This window comes from Cydia strobilella, chromosome 11 (assembly GCF_947568885.1).
Source record: "Cydia strobilella chromosome 11, ilCydStro3.1, whole genome shotgun sequence".
NCBI lineage: Eukaryota > Metazoa > Arthropoda > Insecta > Lepidoptera > Tortricidae > Cydia > Cydia strobilella.
Window position 1 is genome coordinate 8,001,524 of NC_086051.1, and position 19,025 is coordinate 8,020,548.

The 19,025-nt window shown below is 39.6% G+C and overlaps 2 protein-coding genes across 2 annotated transcripts; both read right to left on the minus strand.

Annotated features, from left to right (window-relative positions):
- Window positions 1-689: 689 nt before the first annotated feature.
- Window positions 690-6,188, minus strand: LOC134745248 (uncharacterized). Its single transcript, XM_063679243.1, has 6 exons — window positions 6,046-6,188; window positions 4,711-4,878; window positions 3,073-3,306; window positions 2,448-2,603; window positions 1,154-1,307; window positions 690-916 (listed from the first exon to the last, which is right to left on the minus strand). The coding sequence occupies exons 1-6, from the start codon at window positions 6,118-6,120 to the stop codon at window positions 744-746; spliced, it is 960 nt and encodes a 319-aa protein (XP_063535313.1). The 5' UTR covers window positions 6,121-6,188; the 3' UTR covers window positions 690-743.
- Window positions 6,189-14,176: 7,988 nt separating this feature from the next.
- On the minus strand, window positions 14,177-17,424 carry LOC134745439 (uncharacterized). The gene is made up of 5 exons (XM_063679473.1): window positions 17,202-17,424; window positions 16,197-17,117; window positions 15,720-15,952; window positions 15,165-15,343; window positions 14,177-14,567 (listed from the first exon to the last, which is right to left on the minus strand). The coding sequence occupies exons 1-5, from the start codon at window positions 17,252-17,254 to the stop codon at window positions 14,274-14,276; spliced, it is 1,680 nt and encodes a 559-aa protein (XP_063535543.1). The 5' UTR covers window positions 17,255-17,424; the 3' UTR covers window positions 14,177-14,273.
- Window positions 17,425-19,025: the final 1,601 nt, after the last annotated feature.

A 19,025-nucleotide genomic window follows, 5' to 3' on the forward strand; every position in this document is an offset into this window, starting at 1 on the left:
AAAATAGCCCAGTTACCTACTGTTTGGTAAGAGATCTGCGTGTAGCAAACCAATATTTTCCCCTCACTAGCTCGGAAATCCGTCTTTTATCCTTTAAAACAAGCGGGGAAAAACGCATTTTATCCACTAGTGGGGAAAGTAATTTGACCTTGGATGGAGCGTGTTTAAGTAGCTTGACAGATAACAAAACGTAAAACGCTCATAATAATGGTTCGTTCGATATTAATTATCATTAAATAAATGGTTTGAGAATCTAATAAAAAATACCAGATTTAGCTTTATTTAATGATTTTAAGTCATAAACCTTAAAATTCCATAATAAACGTTTGTTTTTTAATAATTATGTTAAATATAATTCTGAACGCACAAGTTAAGTCGATGCAATTTCAAAACGCATCATTGACATTTCATACGTCAGAAATGTCAACATTGTCAACAAAAATTTAACTTAAAAACTTCTCACGTAAAAGTACAGAATTTCCAGTTTTTTGTTATAATATCGTAAAAAAATTAGTGATTCCAGTTGATGAAGATGATCTAACGCCTGTGGATGTTGCACTTTCCTCGCTATAGTGAGGGGAAAAGTTTTGTGTTACACACGGGTGCAAATGTATTTTACTTCTCGTGTGTTAAAACACTCGCGGGTAAAATACAACTTTGCACCTTTGTATAACAAATAACTATTACCTACACACAGGGTCTGGTTGTACAAAAAGCAAATCATAAAAAATAACAGCCACATTTTAATCACTGTCGGAGCTACCGCTCTGCCGTTCTTGGTCCTCTTCTTCTTCTGTTTTTTCTTTCTTGACCAGTTCCCAGGGCATGACAGGCAGGGGCTCCACGAAGGAATCGTCCACCTTTAGCTTGTACAGCAGTTTTGGTGTGAAGTGATTTGGAAGAGGCCACACTTTCTCTATAAGAGAACGATTTTAAGTATTAAATTTAATATTCTGCCAGAAAAAATGTTAAGGTACCTCCGATCCTGAATGCTCCGGAATTCAAACATACTATTTGGTTGGAGGATTATCCATGTTCGGAATGGAAGTTCGGGTAGCATATTAATCTATCTATTTAGAGGAACGTAAAGTCAAAAGTAAAATGATCAGTTCATTTTGTGCTGGTATCCTGTAGAACAACATAAGCAACATACCAAAGTAAAATTCGTGGTCGTCGACGCGCCGGTGCAAGTGTATGACTTCGCACAGGGCTAGAGTGTGCCTCGACTGTATGAGAAGGTCCAGCAGTGCGACTTCGGGCAACGCGTTACTCTTCGGGTCCGCCGCGCTCATGCCTTGGAACGACAGCTGTAGGAAGATATTATACGGATAATGGTAATGTATATTGTCCCTTAAATGAAGCGCTCTTCTCGGATCTTTTGTACGACATTATCACCACATCACCAGTTACCAGGTGCTCTTCGTCGAATGAAAATATTAGTGGTGAGGAAACCTGTTGCTTTAAAATGGTGAGACACAAACGTACAATCGGGGACATTCCCGGTGAACCACTTTAAGGGCAATAATCGTTTAAACGTCTTGCAGACGGTTAGGCGATATCATAAAAGTGATGACCAGCATAGCACTTAAAAATATGGGTGTTGAAAAAAAAAGGTTAGCTCAGGTAAAGTTTATTGCCGTCCATTGTCTTTGTGACGTGCGGCATTTGCAAACTAAGATAAGGGATCCAAAATGCATCCTTATTGGTTATCTTTATGGGGAGGCGAAGCTGAGCCTAAACAACAACAACCAATATAATAAACTGTCCTTACTAGGCTTGTGTAGTACACGTACTAAATAAAATCAAAAAGACACTATTCCCTAATGATTCTGCTCTTAGTACCTTTTAGTACACTATACGCGAACGAAACAGAATGGGAGCGAGGACCTAGGAGTGACAATGACAGCAAAGCGATCCGACTCATCCGACCAAAACTAAACGTCGACTCTCTCGGTGTACTACTGTACTAAAAAACCGAACTAGTACAGTTGTGAGATTGTACTAGTTGGGAGCGATCTTTTCAGTGAACGAGCATGCCCAACTCGATCTAGTCCTTACTACCCTACTGTTTGTCTCATTACCTGTTTTTACCCTTTTTATTACTTACTAACATAAAGAATCCTAAATGCATCATAACTGGTTATCTCTATGGGAGGCGGAGTTTAGCTCGCTCGTAAGGATCGAGGTAAACATTTGTTGAAGTGGCTCACCGGAAAGTCCCCGATTGTAAATACATTTTTCATTATGAAAGACGGTAGAGCTACAAGTTGACTTATCAATTTTCAGTTGATAACCGCAGCGACTAATAGCGGACCCTATCAGTGATTATTTTTTTAGAGTGAAAATTGCAACCCTACTGCTCGTACTAAGCCTCCGCTGTCCATATCGGAGATTTCGAAGCGCCGGTCCAACACGCTTATTGCCGTTTTTATAAATTTTATGCTCACATTATCATCAGCAGTGGCGAGACTGCACAGCATGGCGATCTTGTCTAGGCAGATCTTCAGCTGCTCCATGTGTTGCGCGAGTGGCGCGTTGATGTCCAGCACGCCCACCAGCGACGGCGGCCGGGCCATTATCCCACTCCAACCTTTGAACAGGAACTATGGAGTGAAAGATTATAATTTATAATACCTACTCAACTCACTGAACTTTTATAATATGGTTCACCTACTAATTTAAAAGACTAAGAAAAGCGAATTGAATGAATTACAGAGCGAATCGGATCACTATAAAAAATCCGTTGGTATGGTTGTTGGTTGACATGGTTGGTTTGTATGGTTGGTATCGCTCTGTAATTCAATTCGCTATTCTTTGTCTTAGTCAAATATTTTTTTTTATAAATGAGCGTACTAAAATTATACCAATTGTATGACCGGAGTAAGTACGGTACGTAATATTTATCTCCTCTTACGGCTCTTACCCTGCAATGCGAGACATAAGCAATATCTTTAATGATGATGTTTTTTTAGTTTGCTCTGATTTTCTTTGTGATCTGATTCATCACAGTCTACCTTGAGTGGGTGTTAATAAAAATCTAGTAGTGAAATGAGCAGAAAATGACGTACTTACACTTTGTATGGAATGATAAACCATTAGCAGCTTGAGCCTTCGAAACAAGCATCGGTCCGGCTTTTCCTCGGGCTCCTCCGGCCACACGAAGGGCTCGCCCTCCGCCTCCGCCTCGCACGCCGCCTGCCGCAGCGCCTCCAGTTCTTCCGCGTCCTTCCGTTCCATGGCTTCTATCCAGTCCACCTCCGTCTTAAACAGGAATCGTAGCAAACGGTACACCGTGTCTTCTGATCCCTAAGGCAAATTGAGGTAGTATGGTCGAAAGGTCGCCTTCAGTTGCCTCAAAAATCGCTGGACACTTCATAATTAGCAATTTATAAACTGATATTTTCTTTTCACCTCAGCAGCTCGAACAAGCCTACTTTCGTCAGTCCCTGGAGTGAGGAAAGTGCGACTTTCCTCACTCCAGGGAGTGAAACAATGTAGCTTTTTAATTTAGTGAAGGCCATGAACTTCATACTTTTATTACATTTATTTTATGGTACGGTACGGTACGGTACGGTACGGTACGGTACGGTGCGGTGCGGTGCGGTGCGGTGCGGTGCGGTGCGGTCCGGTCCGGTCCGGTCCTTTTACATTTCGTGTTTTTGAGTCCCTCGCTACGCTACGCTCGTGATTCAATTATAGAATCTTTCGCTTTCTCGGGACTCAAAATAAACACTCGCAAGAAAAACCAACTTTCCTCTCTTGTTGCACAAATAACTATTTCTGACTAAACTTTCGTACTCATCAGTAGATAGGTATTTAGTGTTGGTTATAGCATTTTCAATAATGGCGTCCTTTTTAATTAGGAGTACTACTAACTATGAAATTATCGTACCTACCTACTAATTGTATTAACACAGATAGGTAGGTACTATTAGGTACAAAAACTTGATCACTTGTGGTCTCCTTAAAACGGTGAACGCTTTGTAAATATGGAGAATGAATACATCGTACCTACTCATAAGGTAGGCACCTAATTGAAAACTTACTCTAAATAAGAATGAAATAATTGTCACATTGGTACAAATCTCACCCATATTATGTAGTATTGTATCTTTTAGAAGGTATATGGAGGAGCTTGAAACTCGACCTGAATATGGATAGTATGTATTTCTTCGCGGTTGTATGCAGGTTTCCTCACGATGTTTTCCTTCACCGAAAAGCTAATGGTAAATATCAAATGATATTCCGTACATAAGTTCCGAAATTCCGAGCCAGAATTTGAACCCGCGACCTCCGGATTGAAAGTCGGACGTCAGAATACTCGGCCACATCATATTATTATTATTATTATTCAGAGCCCACCGCGTCCCACTGTTGGGCAAAGGCCTCCCCCCCTCTTTCTCCAGTTTTTCCACTCGTCTCTGTTTAGTGCTAGGTATATCTGGCCAGCCTCTCAAAAAGGAGTCCAAGTTATCCCGCCATCGCCGACGCGCGAAATTCAAAGAAATCCCGCGAAGAAATTTAAAGGTGTATGTGAAGTCCCCAACCCGCATTGGGCTAGAGCGCGGGGACTATAGCCCAATCCCTCTCGCGCATAAGAGGAGGCCTGTGGCCTGTGCCCAGCAGTGGGACGTATAAAGGCTGAAATATTATTATATGATGGGTAATATAGTTAAGAGCTTGAAACCCTACCTGAACATAGGCACTTACTTCAACAATATGGACGAAATAACTGTCATACACGAGTAGTAAACCGGTTATTTTGATATCACAGTAACCTCCATTTACTGCATCAACAGTCTTGCCGATTTCCTCTATCATGGCTTCTCTTGGTGCCTTGTGTTCGCCAATGTATATCATTCGTATACCATAGGTTTTCTGAGAATAGTTATTTGTTATACAAGGGTGCAAAGTTGTATTTTACCCGCGTGTAGAATTGAAACACGAGCACGCGAAAGGATTCTATAGGGGAACCACGAGCGAAGCGAGTGGTTATAAAATAGAATCCTGAGCGTAGCGAGTGTTTCAACACACGAGAAGTAAAATACATTTGCGCCCGTGTGTAACACAAAACTTTTCACCTCACTATAGCGAGGAAAGTGCAACATCCACAGCCGTTAGATCATCTTCATCACTGCAATCACTCATTTCTTTACGATATTATAACAGAAAACTCTGGAAGTTGTGTATTTTTACGCGAGTCGGTGAGAAAAGTTTTTTAGTAAAAAATTTGTTGACAATGTTGACATTTCTGACGTATGAAATGTCAACGATGCGTTTTGAAATTGCATCGACTCAACTTGTGTGTTCAGAATTATATTTAACATCATTATAATAAAACAAACGTTTCTTATGGAATTTTAAGGTTTATGACTTAAAATCATTAAATGAAGCTAAATTTGGTATTTTTCATTAGATTCTCAAACCATTTATTTAATGATAATTAATATCGAACGAATCATTATCATAAACGATTTACGTTTTGTTATCTGTCAAGCTACTTAAACACGCTCCATCCAAGGTCAAATTACTTTCCCCACTAGTGGATAAAACGCGTTTTTCCCCGCTTGTATTGAAGGATAAACGGCAACTTTCCGAGCTAGTGAGGGGAAAATAAATATAACACACTCAAGTATATGTACTCGTATATGTAGTAAAGAACATGTAAAGCAGGAACCCACTCGTAGAAGTATGAAACTATGTAAGGGTGGCTTTCCACCTGTCCAACATTTAATTAATTTTGTAGGTATTTGCGTCTCACATTCTGCTTAATGACAGAGTGAGACTCAATGCACATTTGATCAAAAATTGGGCAGGTGGAATACCACCCTTAGATCCGATCACAGAGTTCCCATGGGCACCTCCTGTCTCCATCATCAGATCAGATCATCATAATATTGCATTGTCATCCGATTTACGCACATATGTATGCATAAATTCAGCTCAATCGGAAATCGGGAAGTGGGTCCAATTTAGCTTTCAATATTTGATCCACACACACACACACACGAGGTTAACAATTAATAAACGCATGAAACTGCTTACTAAGTCAAGTCTCTGGAAGTTCTCTTCAACTACATGTAAAACCGATCTTGTGTCAAGTTCTGGCAACAAGGGCATTTTTATATTTAGCCAATTCAAACCCCATTAGTAAGCAGCTTTAATACATAATTATGTAGTCAGTTTTCATTTGTAAATAAACACAACTCAAAGAAGCGAGGAAATGTCAAACGCGTATCTATGGCAACTATCGATCGATTATATGACATAATTATGAGGTTCAACAACAATACCAATAGCAAAGAGTATAATAGGATATGACCAATAGGTATTGGTATTGGTGGTAATAACCAAGGATTATAGGTTCAAATTGGTGGGCCTTGCACGTGGCGCATGTAACCTGGGTATGGACAACGATGGATGCGGTCCCAGCATGGATTGTCCCATGTACAATCACACGCGAGTAGCTGGTGCTTGAGTATGCGTTACTAGGCTCCTTTTGGTAGTATATGGGGTTTCTTCTACAGCACAGGAGGAAGAGGCGCGCCCATCCACATTTAAGTAGTAGTAAGCTCATTTAGCTAATCATAATTGTTTTCGCAAGCGAGGATACCTACGGGAGCTGAGTATTTTAGGTAAATACCTATATCCGTCTCGCTACCGGAAGCGGCTCCTAAAACTAGTGCGATAAGGACAACGCCAGGTTAAGCGAAAAATCCTGCGTAAAAATCTAAAAAAAAACGAGGTTTCGTACTAGACTCCTTCCTCCTCCAAAACAACCAAATGAAACGAAATTTTGAGATCTAAGAAATGGTAATGAAATTATCTGTGTTTGCTTCTAAGGCTAATTTTATTGATGTCAGTTTTGAATACCATGTTTTTTTTGCGGGCTAGTAAATTTAGGCCGTTTTTGCGAATATTTGAAGTGCTCTAATAGCGCCTAAAAAAACAAAAATATCAATAAAGCAAAACAGTCCGACACAAATATTTGTTCAAATCTGTGTTGAAAAAATCATTGCTCTAACTTCTAAAACCACGGAGGAAACAGTCGAGTGCGTTTTTATGGAGAAATGACCATTGCTGTTGCCTCGTAAGGCCAACCCCCCCAGGCTAATGAGTAGGCGCTACAAACCCGGTTTCACAGAATTCGAAAAAACCAGAAAAACCGGGTTTGCAGCCAATTTTAAAAACCGGGTTTAGGTTTGATAAAACCGGCTTTTTCGAGTTTTTCGAATTTCGAGGCAACCTTTTAGTTTTATTTAATCGTACCATTCTGCCGTGTCAGACGTATCTCTGCTATCTCAAAAAACACAGTTTTGAGTAAATCGACTTTAAAGTTTTTGGTGAGCGTGAAAACTAATAAACTCATATATTTCGTGAGTTTATCGAGTTGTCATTTTTAATATGTGTTTTGTGTTTCAATAGACGTGAAGAATAATATTTCTTTACTTTTTCTTTGTAAAAGTACATAGTTTTTGAAATAAACGCATAAACATAGTTTGGCGTAACCACTGTTTCATACATTTGGTGGTTGCGCGTAACTATGTTAACTTAAAGTTAGATGAGTTCATTGTATGAGCGCTCATAATATTTCGCGTGGCCACTAACATATACTAATCTATGGCCACGGCTCGCGGGCTTATTTAGGTTTTCGTTTATCTAAAGTTAGAAGACTACATTGTATCAACTTCTAGTAAAACGTGTAACCAGGGCATGGGGAATATTGAGGTGGTCACGCGTAGTTCTTTTATCTTAAGTTGTAAGAGTTCGTTGTATTAGTGCTCCTAGTAAAACGCGTAACCAGACTACACAAGATAATCCATTTTATAATGTGCTAACTCACATTACATACAAGGAGCCCGATTTCCATCAGTCCTTACATTATTGGTTATAAAGTAGATCAATCGATTGGTGGAAAGAGCCTTATGTTTAATAGCGTATGCATGTATTGCATGTATGTATGTATGTATGTATGTGTGTATGTATGTATGTATGTATCCTATGTATGTATGATTTTGATGCGGTTTTTAGAAAAGTGCTTGTTACATTCTGGAAAAGGTTTTAGTATACATAGAGCTGAGCTGATGCTGAACCCTGGCTGTACCGCACTGGACTTGGACATAGGCACACGCTGTTTTGGTCATCCAACACGTCTTAATGAGCACTTGGGAGAGCAGTACCCAAGATAGAGCTGATGCTGAACCCTGGCTGTACCTAGTGGAACTCAGGTTTGGTGCAACGTAGGCAAACGCTGTTTTGGTCATCCGAAACGCCTTAATGAGCACTTGGGAGAGCAGTACCCAAGATAGACAACTTACAACTGGAATAAAAAAGTCGTGCAAGCACAAAAGGTTACTAAAAATATTAGTAAATCAATCAAACAGTATCATTTTAACAAAACATTACAAAATAATAACAAAAACACTTAAAAACTGTGTCAAGCAAGCCAAACGAATGAGGTATATAAAAGCCCTAGATAAATCTAAAAATAAGACAAAAACTATGTGGAATTGTATAAAAGAAATAACAGGGAAACATGCCTCAAAAAATCAGCCAAATAATATTAAACTAAGAGTATCTAATACTGACATAAATTGCCCTCAGCAAGTAGCTAATCATTTTAACGAATATTTTGCGTCAATAAGTGAACAACAAACCACTTCCATCGCAAGTGCAACCTGTTCAGTTAACTCTATATACATATATCCAGTTACAGAGCAAGAAGTGCGTAGTATTATCCTTAACCTACCTAATAAATTCAGCTGTGGCCATGATGAAATACCTTCTGTATTAATCAAAGCATGCGTAAACGAACTTACCGCACCCCTAACTAGGCTAGTTAACCAATCCCTAGATGAAAGTTGTTTTCCGGAAAGACTAAAAATAGCTAAAATTAGACCTGTGTATAAAAAATCGGGGGAAAAAGATAATACCAACCAATACAGGCCTATCGCAGTACTCCCCACTGTATCAAAAATATTCGAAAAATGTGTAGCAAACCGTGTATATAACTATCTAGAGAAATTTCAACTCATAAATAAAAACCAGTTTGGCTTTCGAAAAAACAGCTCAACAACACTTGCAGTTTATAACTATATACAAACGGTATTAGAGCATTTACGTGATAAAACCTATGGGGTTGGATTGTTACTAGACATGTCTAAGGCATATGACAGAGTATCACATCCCATCTTACTTCAAAAGCTAAATGACATAGGTATCCGTGGTCCAGCTCTGAACTGGTTAAAATCATATTTAAATAACAGAAAACAGTATGTCCAAATAGAATATTACAATCAACAATCGCGTCAGTTACAAACATACAAATCTAATTTAATCATCATCATCATCATCATGTCAGCCGATAGACGTCCACTGCTGGACATAGGCCTCCCCCAAGGCTCGCCACTCCGACCGATCCTGTGCCGCTCGCAACCACCGAATTCCCGCGACCTTCACCAGGTCGTCGCTCCATCTCGTTGGAGGCCTACCGGCAGTTCGTCTTCCGGTACGCGGACGCCACTCCAGAACCTTCCGGCCCCACCGGCCATCAGTTCTGCGAGCAATGTGCCCCGCCCACTGCCACTTAAGGTTTGCAATTCTGCGAGCTATATCGGTGACCCTAGTTCTACTGCGGATATCATCATTTCTGACTCTATCACGCAGAGAAACCCCGAGCATAGCTCTCTCCATTGCCCTTTGCGTGACCTTGAGCCTTCTTATGAGGCCCATCGTTAGCGCCCACGTCTCAGATCCGTATGTCATCACTGGCAACACACACTGGTCAAAGACTTTTGACTTAAGACACTGCGGCAATTTGGACGAAAAGATACTGTGGAGCTTCCCGAACGCTGCCCAACCGAGTCGGATTCGACGAGTGACCTCTTTCTCGAAGTTGGACCTACCTAACTGGACTGTTTGTCCTAGGTATACATAATCGTCAACAACTTCGAGCGCAGAGCCTCCGATTAATCTAATTTAATATCCATTAACAATTCAATTCCACAGGGCAGCGTGCTCGGTTGTGTACTTTTTGTAATATATATTAATGACCTGCCAAAAATTACAGAACACAAGTGCGTAATGTTTGCCGATGATGTTTCACTACTCTTCAAAAGCCCCACGAGTAACGACGCCTATATAAATATAACCGAAACATACGTCACAATAGTAAACTGGCTAAAAGATCACAACCTTGTAATCAATAACAAAAAGTCTAAAATTATCCAGTTCAGACCACACCAAAAACGCGCCATAGACATAAGTTACATAGCAAAACAATTAAACATTGAAGAGGTATCGGATTGTTCGCTTTTGGGCATCACTATAGACACACATCTCGATTGGAAAAGACATATAGCAAGACTTAAAAATAAACTAGCTTCATTTATTTATGCCTTAAGTGTACTTAAGTCTAACACAAATGAATCATGTGCGCTTACAGCATATTATGGATATGCGCATTCCTTGTTACGATACGGAGTTTTATTGTGGGGACACAGTACTGACGCACATGATGCCTTTGTCATGCAGAAGAAATGCATACGCATAATCGTAAATATCAAACAAAGAACTAGTTGCAAACCACACTTTATTAGACTAGGAGTTTTAACCTTACCTTCAATTTGCATTTTAGAGTCAGCCATATTTGTTCGTAAAAATATTCATCTATTCGATTTCAGTACAAACCCCCGCCGTAATTTAGATCTAATTCTACCAGAACCAAAAATAGACATTTATAAAAAAGGCCCATACTACACGTCGATACAAATCTACAATCATATCCCCAGTTTTATCAAATCAGAAGAAAACAACAATACATTTGAAAAGAAATTAAAACAGCATTTATTAACAAAAGCATATTATACAATAACCGAATTTATGGAAGAAAGGAAATTATAGTCATAGGTCGTCCCACCTACCCCCTCCCCTACGTCCCCTATTGATCGATATGCTCGTAATACATATATATTATAATTATTGTTGTTACTAGTAATAATTTTGTGTTATATCATATACAAAGTTTATATACGTAGTTATAAGTTTGTAAAAGCCACTAGATATAGTTAAGTAACTGTAATTTAATTTAATTATCTGTATTTGCTACACCCTATTCAGGGTCCATGTGATACCATAAGAAATATGTAAATACTACCCAAAAATGTACCATGGAAGCAAGAAATAAATGAATACTGAATACTGAACACTAGAGCTAATGCTGAACCCCGGCTGTACCTATTGGAACTCAGGTTTGGTGTAACATAGGCAAACGCTGTTTTAGTCATCCGACACGCCTTGATGAGCACTTGGGAGAGCTGTACCTAATAGTGGAACTCAGGTTTGGTGCAACGTAGGCAAACGCTGTTTTGGTCATCCGACACGCCTTGATGAGCACTTGGGAGAGCAGTACCCAAGATAGAGCTGATGCTGAACCCCGGCTGTACCTAGTGGAACTCAGGTTTGGACATAGGCACACGCTGTTTTGGTCATCCAACACGTCTTAATGAGCACTTGGGAGAGCAGTACCCAAGATAGAGCTGATGCTGAACCCTGGCTGTACCTAGTGGAACTCAGGTTTGGTGCAACGTAGGCAAACGCTGTTTTGGTCATCCGAAACACCTTAATGAGCACTTGGGAGAGCAGTACCCAAGATAGAGCTAATGCTGAACCCCGGATGTACCTATTGGAACTCAGGTTTGGTGTAACATAGGCAAACGCTGTTTTGGTCATCCGACACGCCTTGATGAGCACTTGGGAGAGCTGTACCTAATAGTGGAGCTCAGGTTTGGTGCAACGTAGGCAAACGCTGTTTTGGTCATCCGACACGCCTTGATGAGCACTTGGGAGAGCAGTACCCAAGATAGAGCTGATGCTGAACCCCGGCTGTACCTAGTGGAACTCAGGTTTGGTGTAACATAGGCACACGCTGTTTTGGTCATCCAACACGTCTTAATGAGCACTTGGGAGAGCAGTACCCAAGATAAAGTTGATGCTGAACCCTGGCTGTACCTAGTGGAACTCAGGTTTGGTGCAACGTAGGCAAACGCTGTTTTGGTCATCCAACACGCCTTGATGAGCACTTGGGAGAGCAGTACCCAAAATAGAGCTGATGCTGAACCCCGGCTGTACCTAGTGGAACTCAGGTTTTGGTTCAGGTTTGGTGTAAATTTATTGTGGGTATTAGAAGATACCTAGTAAAAATATTAAGGTCAGTTACTCCAAAATTTTTATTCAGAATCAGAATCATTAACTATACGTTTCTATGTATTTGAAAATAACACACTCCAGCGATCCAAATATATGTTTAAACTAATATTTTGCCTCTACTGACACTGTTTGAAACTTTTTCTTGCTTTTAGTACCTAATAAAAATAAAAAGAAGAGTAAAAAAAATATGTTTTATAAATTATGTTCATAATTTTACTTACTTTTTATGCATTTATTAGTTATATTCTACAAAAGAAAGAAACTACTACAGAAGTATGTAACAAGATAGTACTCGTGCATTACTTATATTATATTGTCAGGTGTAACTATTATTCAATTATTTTTGTGTTTGTTACTTTTTATTTTTAGTTTACGTTAAGATTTTTGTAAGTAGGTACCTGTCGGGGCTATGTCCTTATGATAAGCGACAATGTGGTACCTTTTGCTTGTAAACGACACAAATAAACAAATACACGTGGCAAGGAGCGACGAGCCGCTCCCTCCGCGCCCCGCCTCACCGCGAGCCGCCTATCGCCGTACTAAATACCTGCGTGTGGTTACGCGAAACTATGATAATTCGAGATAGTAGATATCCAGTTTGCCGTAAAAAAACTGCGAAGAGTTATGCATAATTATTCTAACTTGAGTTAGAAGAGATACGCATAACTCAATGTCCAAAAATTCGAAAACGTCTATCTTAAAGCATAAAATATCTCAGTAACTAAAGACATTTTTTGAAATTTTGTTTAAGTATTATGTAAAGCATAGTGTCTAGTTTCATTTTGCACTGGTTAGGCGTATCTCTGCTATCTAAAGATAGTAGCCTCGTGATTAATTCCTTTGTTTTTTGCTCATTAATATTGTTTAAAGTGTAATATCGATAGCTCTATTATACAATAATCTAATGTGGTACCCAGGTAGCAAAATGACGTAAAATGACGTCAGCGACGTCATAATGACGGCATTATTACGTCATTACGACGTCGCTGACGTCATTTGACGTCATTTTGCTACCTGGGAGTGTGCAGTGAATGGAGAATTAATCTCAAAGCGTGTTTAAACCACCATTTTGGAGTCAACAGCCGGTAGTCCACGTGCTTCTCGTAAAATCCAGCTATCGGTTTTACGAGACAACTACAACAACCACCGAACAGCGTCGTGCTCTAAGAGCATTTATTTTGTTCCTTCAAATTTCGAACATCTCTGAAAAACGAATAAATTTGATTTGACATCAATTCTAATATCAGTCGAGATTACGTTTTGGAAAGTTTTCTTTGCCGCCATTTGAGGTGCAGTTTATCTTTTAATTAGTTTGTAAGTAAAAACATAATTTGTTTTGTTGTTTTTAAAGTAACTCTAGCAAAAGTTTCGTGTAAAATGTGTGATAAATATATTTCGGAGACGCCACCTCATATCCGCGAATTCCGCCAGAGAGCAACTATGCCCCAATGTTGGCTGTAATATGAGGTTAGTGAATATATCATAGAAAGTTTATACTGTGTGTAGATAAAGCAGTGTATGTAACTGTACATGATTAGGCATTAAAACATTCTATTATGATTCTATTATGAAACCTACTTCGTTCGTTTCATAAACCCACACTCGAGTTTTAATGCCTTTCATTATGTAGCAGTCACATAAACTACTATTAAGTGTTGCAGATTGATTATTAAATCGTCTACAATTACTTGTTTATTTTACAAATTATACATAAACTCGAAAACACCGAAAAAACCGGAAACCCGGTTTTGCTGCTCTACAAAACCCGAAAAACCGCTGCGCTAAAATGTTGGAGCCGTGCACGCAACACGTCACACAAGTGGTGTGCCGTCTCTTCATAACATAAGGCAGCGGGACGGGATATGATATAAGGGGCGTTTTTAGTTCGTTTTTAAGGGGGTATTCCGTGGACCTCATATGTAGTGGGCTACAATCTACCAATCAAGGAAGTAAAACAAATAAATGACAATCTTTTGAAAGTGTCGTATATTATACAATACTAGGATCTACAGGTACAATAAAATTAGCATTGCACTAATAAATTTCATTTTCAACCAAACATGAACTTAAAATCTTTCATCATCATCATAATTAGGCCTTCTATTAGGTCTGCTGTTGTTAAATCTGTTGTTAGAGTTATATCTGTTGTTTGATTTGCGATAGTTGTTGTAATCATCATCCTCATCATCATCGTTATATCTGCTGCTGTTGTTATTGTATCTGTAATTGTTGTTGTTGCTGCGGAATTTATTCCATCTCTTGTTTGGGTTGTACGAGTTTCTTTGGGAGTATCTCTCCTGTTCCTTTACTTTCGACAGGCTGAAGCTGCGAGCCAATTCGTCCAATTCCTTCGGTGGTTCCTGCCAAATTACAAACATTAAAATTATTCGTTGGTGAAGTATTCAGCTTGTATAAGAGCCCACTGCTTGCTTTTAAGGAGATTAGTCTTAAGTATATGTTGCTGTAATCTTCATCTCAGATTTCTTGGTAATGGTTTTATAAATTATACTGTTCAATTCTAGTGCTAAGCAGTTTCATAAACAGTTAAAGTCGGTGATCACTGATAAAACATCAGCAGACTTACGTCTGCTCAAAAAAAGCGCGATTACTTTCTCAACCCGTTTGTTATTATAGTCCCCAGTCAATTACGATAAGCACGACCCAAAACCTCCCTGGCAATGGGAATGCACTTATTTTTTAGCCACTCTGTATATTACTTCGTAAAGATCAGCCATACGAGCAGTGCGAATGGGGCCAGTACATTGGGAGCCAAAATCGCATTTAGTTACACCAGCGCGCTCAGTCGTGTGGCGAATTGCGCAGTGGCAAGGCGTCACGTAATGTCATTTCCAATTGAAAAAAATGCCTAACTGTGTCGTGAAATTGTGTAAAAACTATTACAGAAAAATCAAATACACTTATGAGATTTCATATAGTCCACAATCACAGATGCCTACCTGATTAGCTTCGTTCAGAACTGCTATCAAGCTCTTAGCCAGGCGCGCGTCCTCCTCTGTGAACAGCGTGTGAGCTTCGCCTTTCTTGTCATAGCGGCCGGTCCTGCCGATCCTGTGTATGTAGTCCTCCGATGTTTGCGGGAAATCATAGTTGATTACATGTGTGATACCATCCACATCTGGAATAAACACAATGGAATGAGGGCTATCGTTTTTGTGCTCATCAGTTGGCGCCACTGTAGATGTAGGTCCAGAAAAACAGATCTCAAAATTCTTATATGCTTATTTTTATAAAATCAATATGTTCTAATATACACAAAAGTATTTTAAAGTCTAAATGTGTCATTTTTCAACCTGTTTTGCATATAAAATATATTGGCACTTTTTTTGAACCACTAACATTTATTGAGCTATATTTATTGTTTACCATGATTAATCATTTAAAAAAAAATGATTAATCAAAGATGGACAACAATTTACCACATTTACCAAATTTATTTTAAGATTTTTGTTGGTTTTAGTTTTCCTTTTGAGTGCAGTTTTTTTAGTACTCACCTAATCCTCTAGCAGCAACATCAGTGGCCACAAGGATGTTAGTGTTACCAGTTTTGAACTTCCTGATTATTGTATCTCTTTGCAGTTGAGTTTTGTCCCCATGAATTCCAACTGCGGGCCAGCCATTCCTTCTCAATGTTAGAGTGAGGTGATCCACTGATCTCTTAGTATTAGTGAACACTAGAATTTTTCCTATGCCTTCTCCTGATATCTGGTGCATTATTTCTTTAAATCTAGTTAACAAATAATGTGTTAAAAAAAATTGTTGAGCGACCCAGTGCTAACTTCATGTAGGAAATTTCCATTCAGAGCTTAAGGACCACATGCTAAATAGTCCCGAAATAGGCAAACCAGGGAATTAAGTTCTATTGTCTTAACATAAAATAAATAAATATTAAAATATTAATATTAAAATAAATATTAAAAAAGAGAGAATGTGTTAAATAATTATTATAGAACACTAATAGCACTACTTACTTGTCCATTTTGCTATCCTGCTCACAAACATGTACTACCTGTGTAATATTGTGATTTGCAGATAACTCGGTGGATCCAACATTGACTTGCACAAACTCGCCTAAGTAATCCTTTGCTAAGTGTTGTACCTCTTTAGGCCATGTGGCAGAAAACATCAAAATCTGCCTTTCTAGCGGAACTCCTTCCAAAGCCTGTCTTATTTGTGGTTCAAATCCCATATCAAGCATCCGGTCAGCCTCATCTAGTACCACGTATGTACACCTGCCGAGGTTTGTGGTGCGGCTTACAAGAAAGTCATTAAGCCGGCCTGGAGTAGCAATGACTATGTCCACTCCTGCTTCCAACTGCTCAGCTTGTACTGATCTGCTTGCACCCCCATAAATACATACACATCTAATATTCAGCAGTTTCTGGAAATCCTTAGCTACAACCTCAATTTGTTTAGCTAACTCTCGGGTCGGTGCCAACACCAGTGCTATAGGACCTTTACCTTTCCTAGCTTTCTTTTCTTTTATATGCACAACTGCAGGTAGAAGAAAAGCGAGTGTTTTGCCTGTGCCTGTCTGGGCTATTCCAACAAAGTTTTGACCACTCAAAGCAACTGGCCATGCTTGAGACTGAATAATAGTTGGTTTAGTAAAGCCTTGTTTACTAAGGAAGGTTTTTATGTACTCTGGAAACTCACTTGCTTCAATGTCAATAAAAGGACTGGGGACGTCCTCCCCATACACTGTAATATTATGTTCGTTTCTGTAATCGTCAATAGCTTTTTGCTCTGTATTTATGCTATAAAATCTCGCTGCATTTTCACTAAATGGCGAATGTCTCTGTAATGCCGGACATAACAAGGCAAATGTTCTATGTCTATATGTGTTTAAGAAAACTACATCATTAGAAATAGGAGCCGAATTACTGTACAATCTGCAATTAATATAACGTCACGTTAATTTAATAGTATTTTGGGTCGATGCTGACCTAAACCAATGTAAATTTTTAGGTACTTACAGGTTTGCTAACCCACGACGTTTTAATAACCGTGTAATGATTTTCGAAGCCATGTCAATAATATAGTTTCTCTCAGAAGTAGCAAGATTTATAAATCTTAACTTGTCCTTGCTTTTTTTCGTAGAATCACTATCTTTTTGTTCAAAGTTACTTAAATCGAATCGAATTCAAATAGAATTAAATTAAAGGTTATGTTACACAAGGTTGTAACATTTTTGACTGACATCAAACTCATACTCATCACATCACAGTGACAGATGCATAGACCATGCATAGACAATTAAAGGCCTCAACGCACGAGCGCATTTTCAACGCGCGTTAACCTTTTGGACGCCAATTACCAATATATCGGCATCGCAGGTCCAACACCAAAGACGGATTAATCCGTCACAGACTACAGAGCAACATAGACCTACGTGCATGTGCATAAAGCTCAATTTCAGTTTGACATTTCGGTCACGTGGCGTCCGAGTGACAGCTTTTGTGTTTGACTTACTGTAACACACCATCGCACCGCACCGCGACCTTGGAGCAGTTCTAGGAATAGGTAGTACTGGCGTGGGCTTCCACACCTTTGTTCCACACTATCGCACCGAACCGTCAAAACGGTGCGATCATACCTTACAGACTGCCGCACACGTGCGCCAGTGTTGCCAAGTCTCCCATATTTCCATGTTTTTCATAAGGCCCCTCCACACTCGTGCGCGAATCGCGGCGCGAAGCCGCGAACGCGAGTGTGGAGTCTAGTTCGCTAATCAGCGAAATCGACTCCACATTCGCGTTCGCGGAACATGCAAACATGCACACGCGGACAAACATGGAAATATGGGACACTTGGCAGTTTCGCGGCTTCTCGCCGCGATTCGCGCACGAGTGTGGAAGGCGCTTTACACTGAAAAACACGAGCTCAGACTATAGAAATATATAAAGGAATGGGGTTGGCCGGTTGAAATAATTAGCAGATGGGGCCAGCATAGCTTGCCCTGTTGCCCTGTCATAAGGTCAGTCCCTAGAATTGTGTCAAATTTTTGTTTTTTTAATGCCCTGGATGCCAGCCCTTTAAGCCAAATCTCATAGAAAAAGGGGCAAGCTATGATGGCGCCATCTCTGCAAACCTTTGACAGTTGCCAACCCCATTCGCTGTTTATGTCGTGATCAAGTCTTAAAGAAATTATTTTTTAAGCGCCCTTCACAGCCACACTCGCGTTCGCGGCTTCGCGCACGACTTGAAGGTAGAGATGCAACGAATAATGGCTCGGCCGAATACCGAATATTCGGCGGAGCCATCGGCCGAATAGACGAATATTCGGCTAGATGTGCAACTTTTTTCTCGCTGTAGGCATGTCTTTGATAAAAATTGTGCGCTTATTCTGCACGCAGTGCGTATTGAATTGCGGAGAGTTACTTTTCGTGTGCTACTCTGCAGCGGCGCCACCATAATGTGTGTGTAAAAAATATGTTTGTAGCGAGTTTTATCATTTTGACTTTTAAAACTTGTTTGTTTACTATAAATGTAGTATAGTAGGAATATAAAGACATGCCAACCAAGTGTTACTTTTTAGGGTTAAAACGGTTAAAAGGGTAAAAACGGGACCCTATTACTAAGACTCCGCTGTAGACAGTTGCCGCTATAACAACAAATACAGAACAGAAAAAAAACAGAATAAAATAGAGATTTAAGTGGGGCTCCCATACAACAAACGTGATTTTTGACCGAAGTTAAGCAACGTCGGGCGGGGTCAGTACTTTGATAGGTGACCGTTTTTATAGTTAATGGTACGGAACCCTTCGTGTGCGAGTCCGACTCGCACTTGGCCGGTTTTT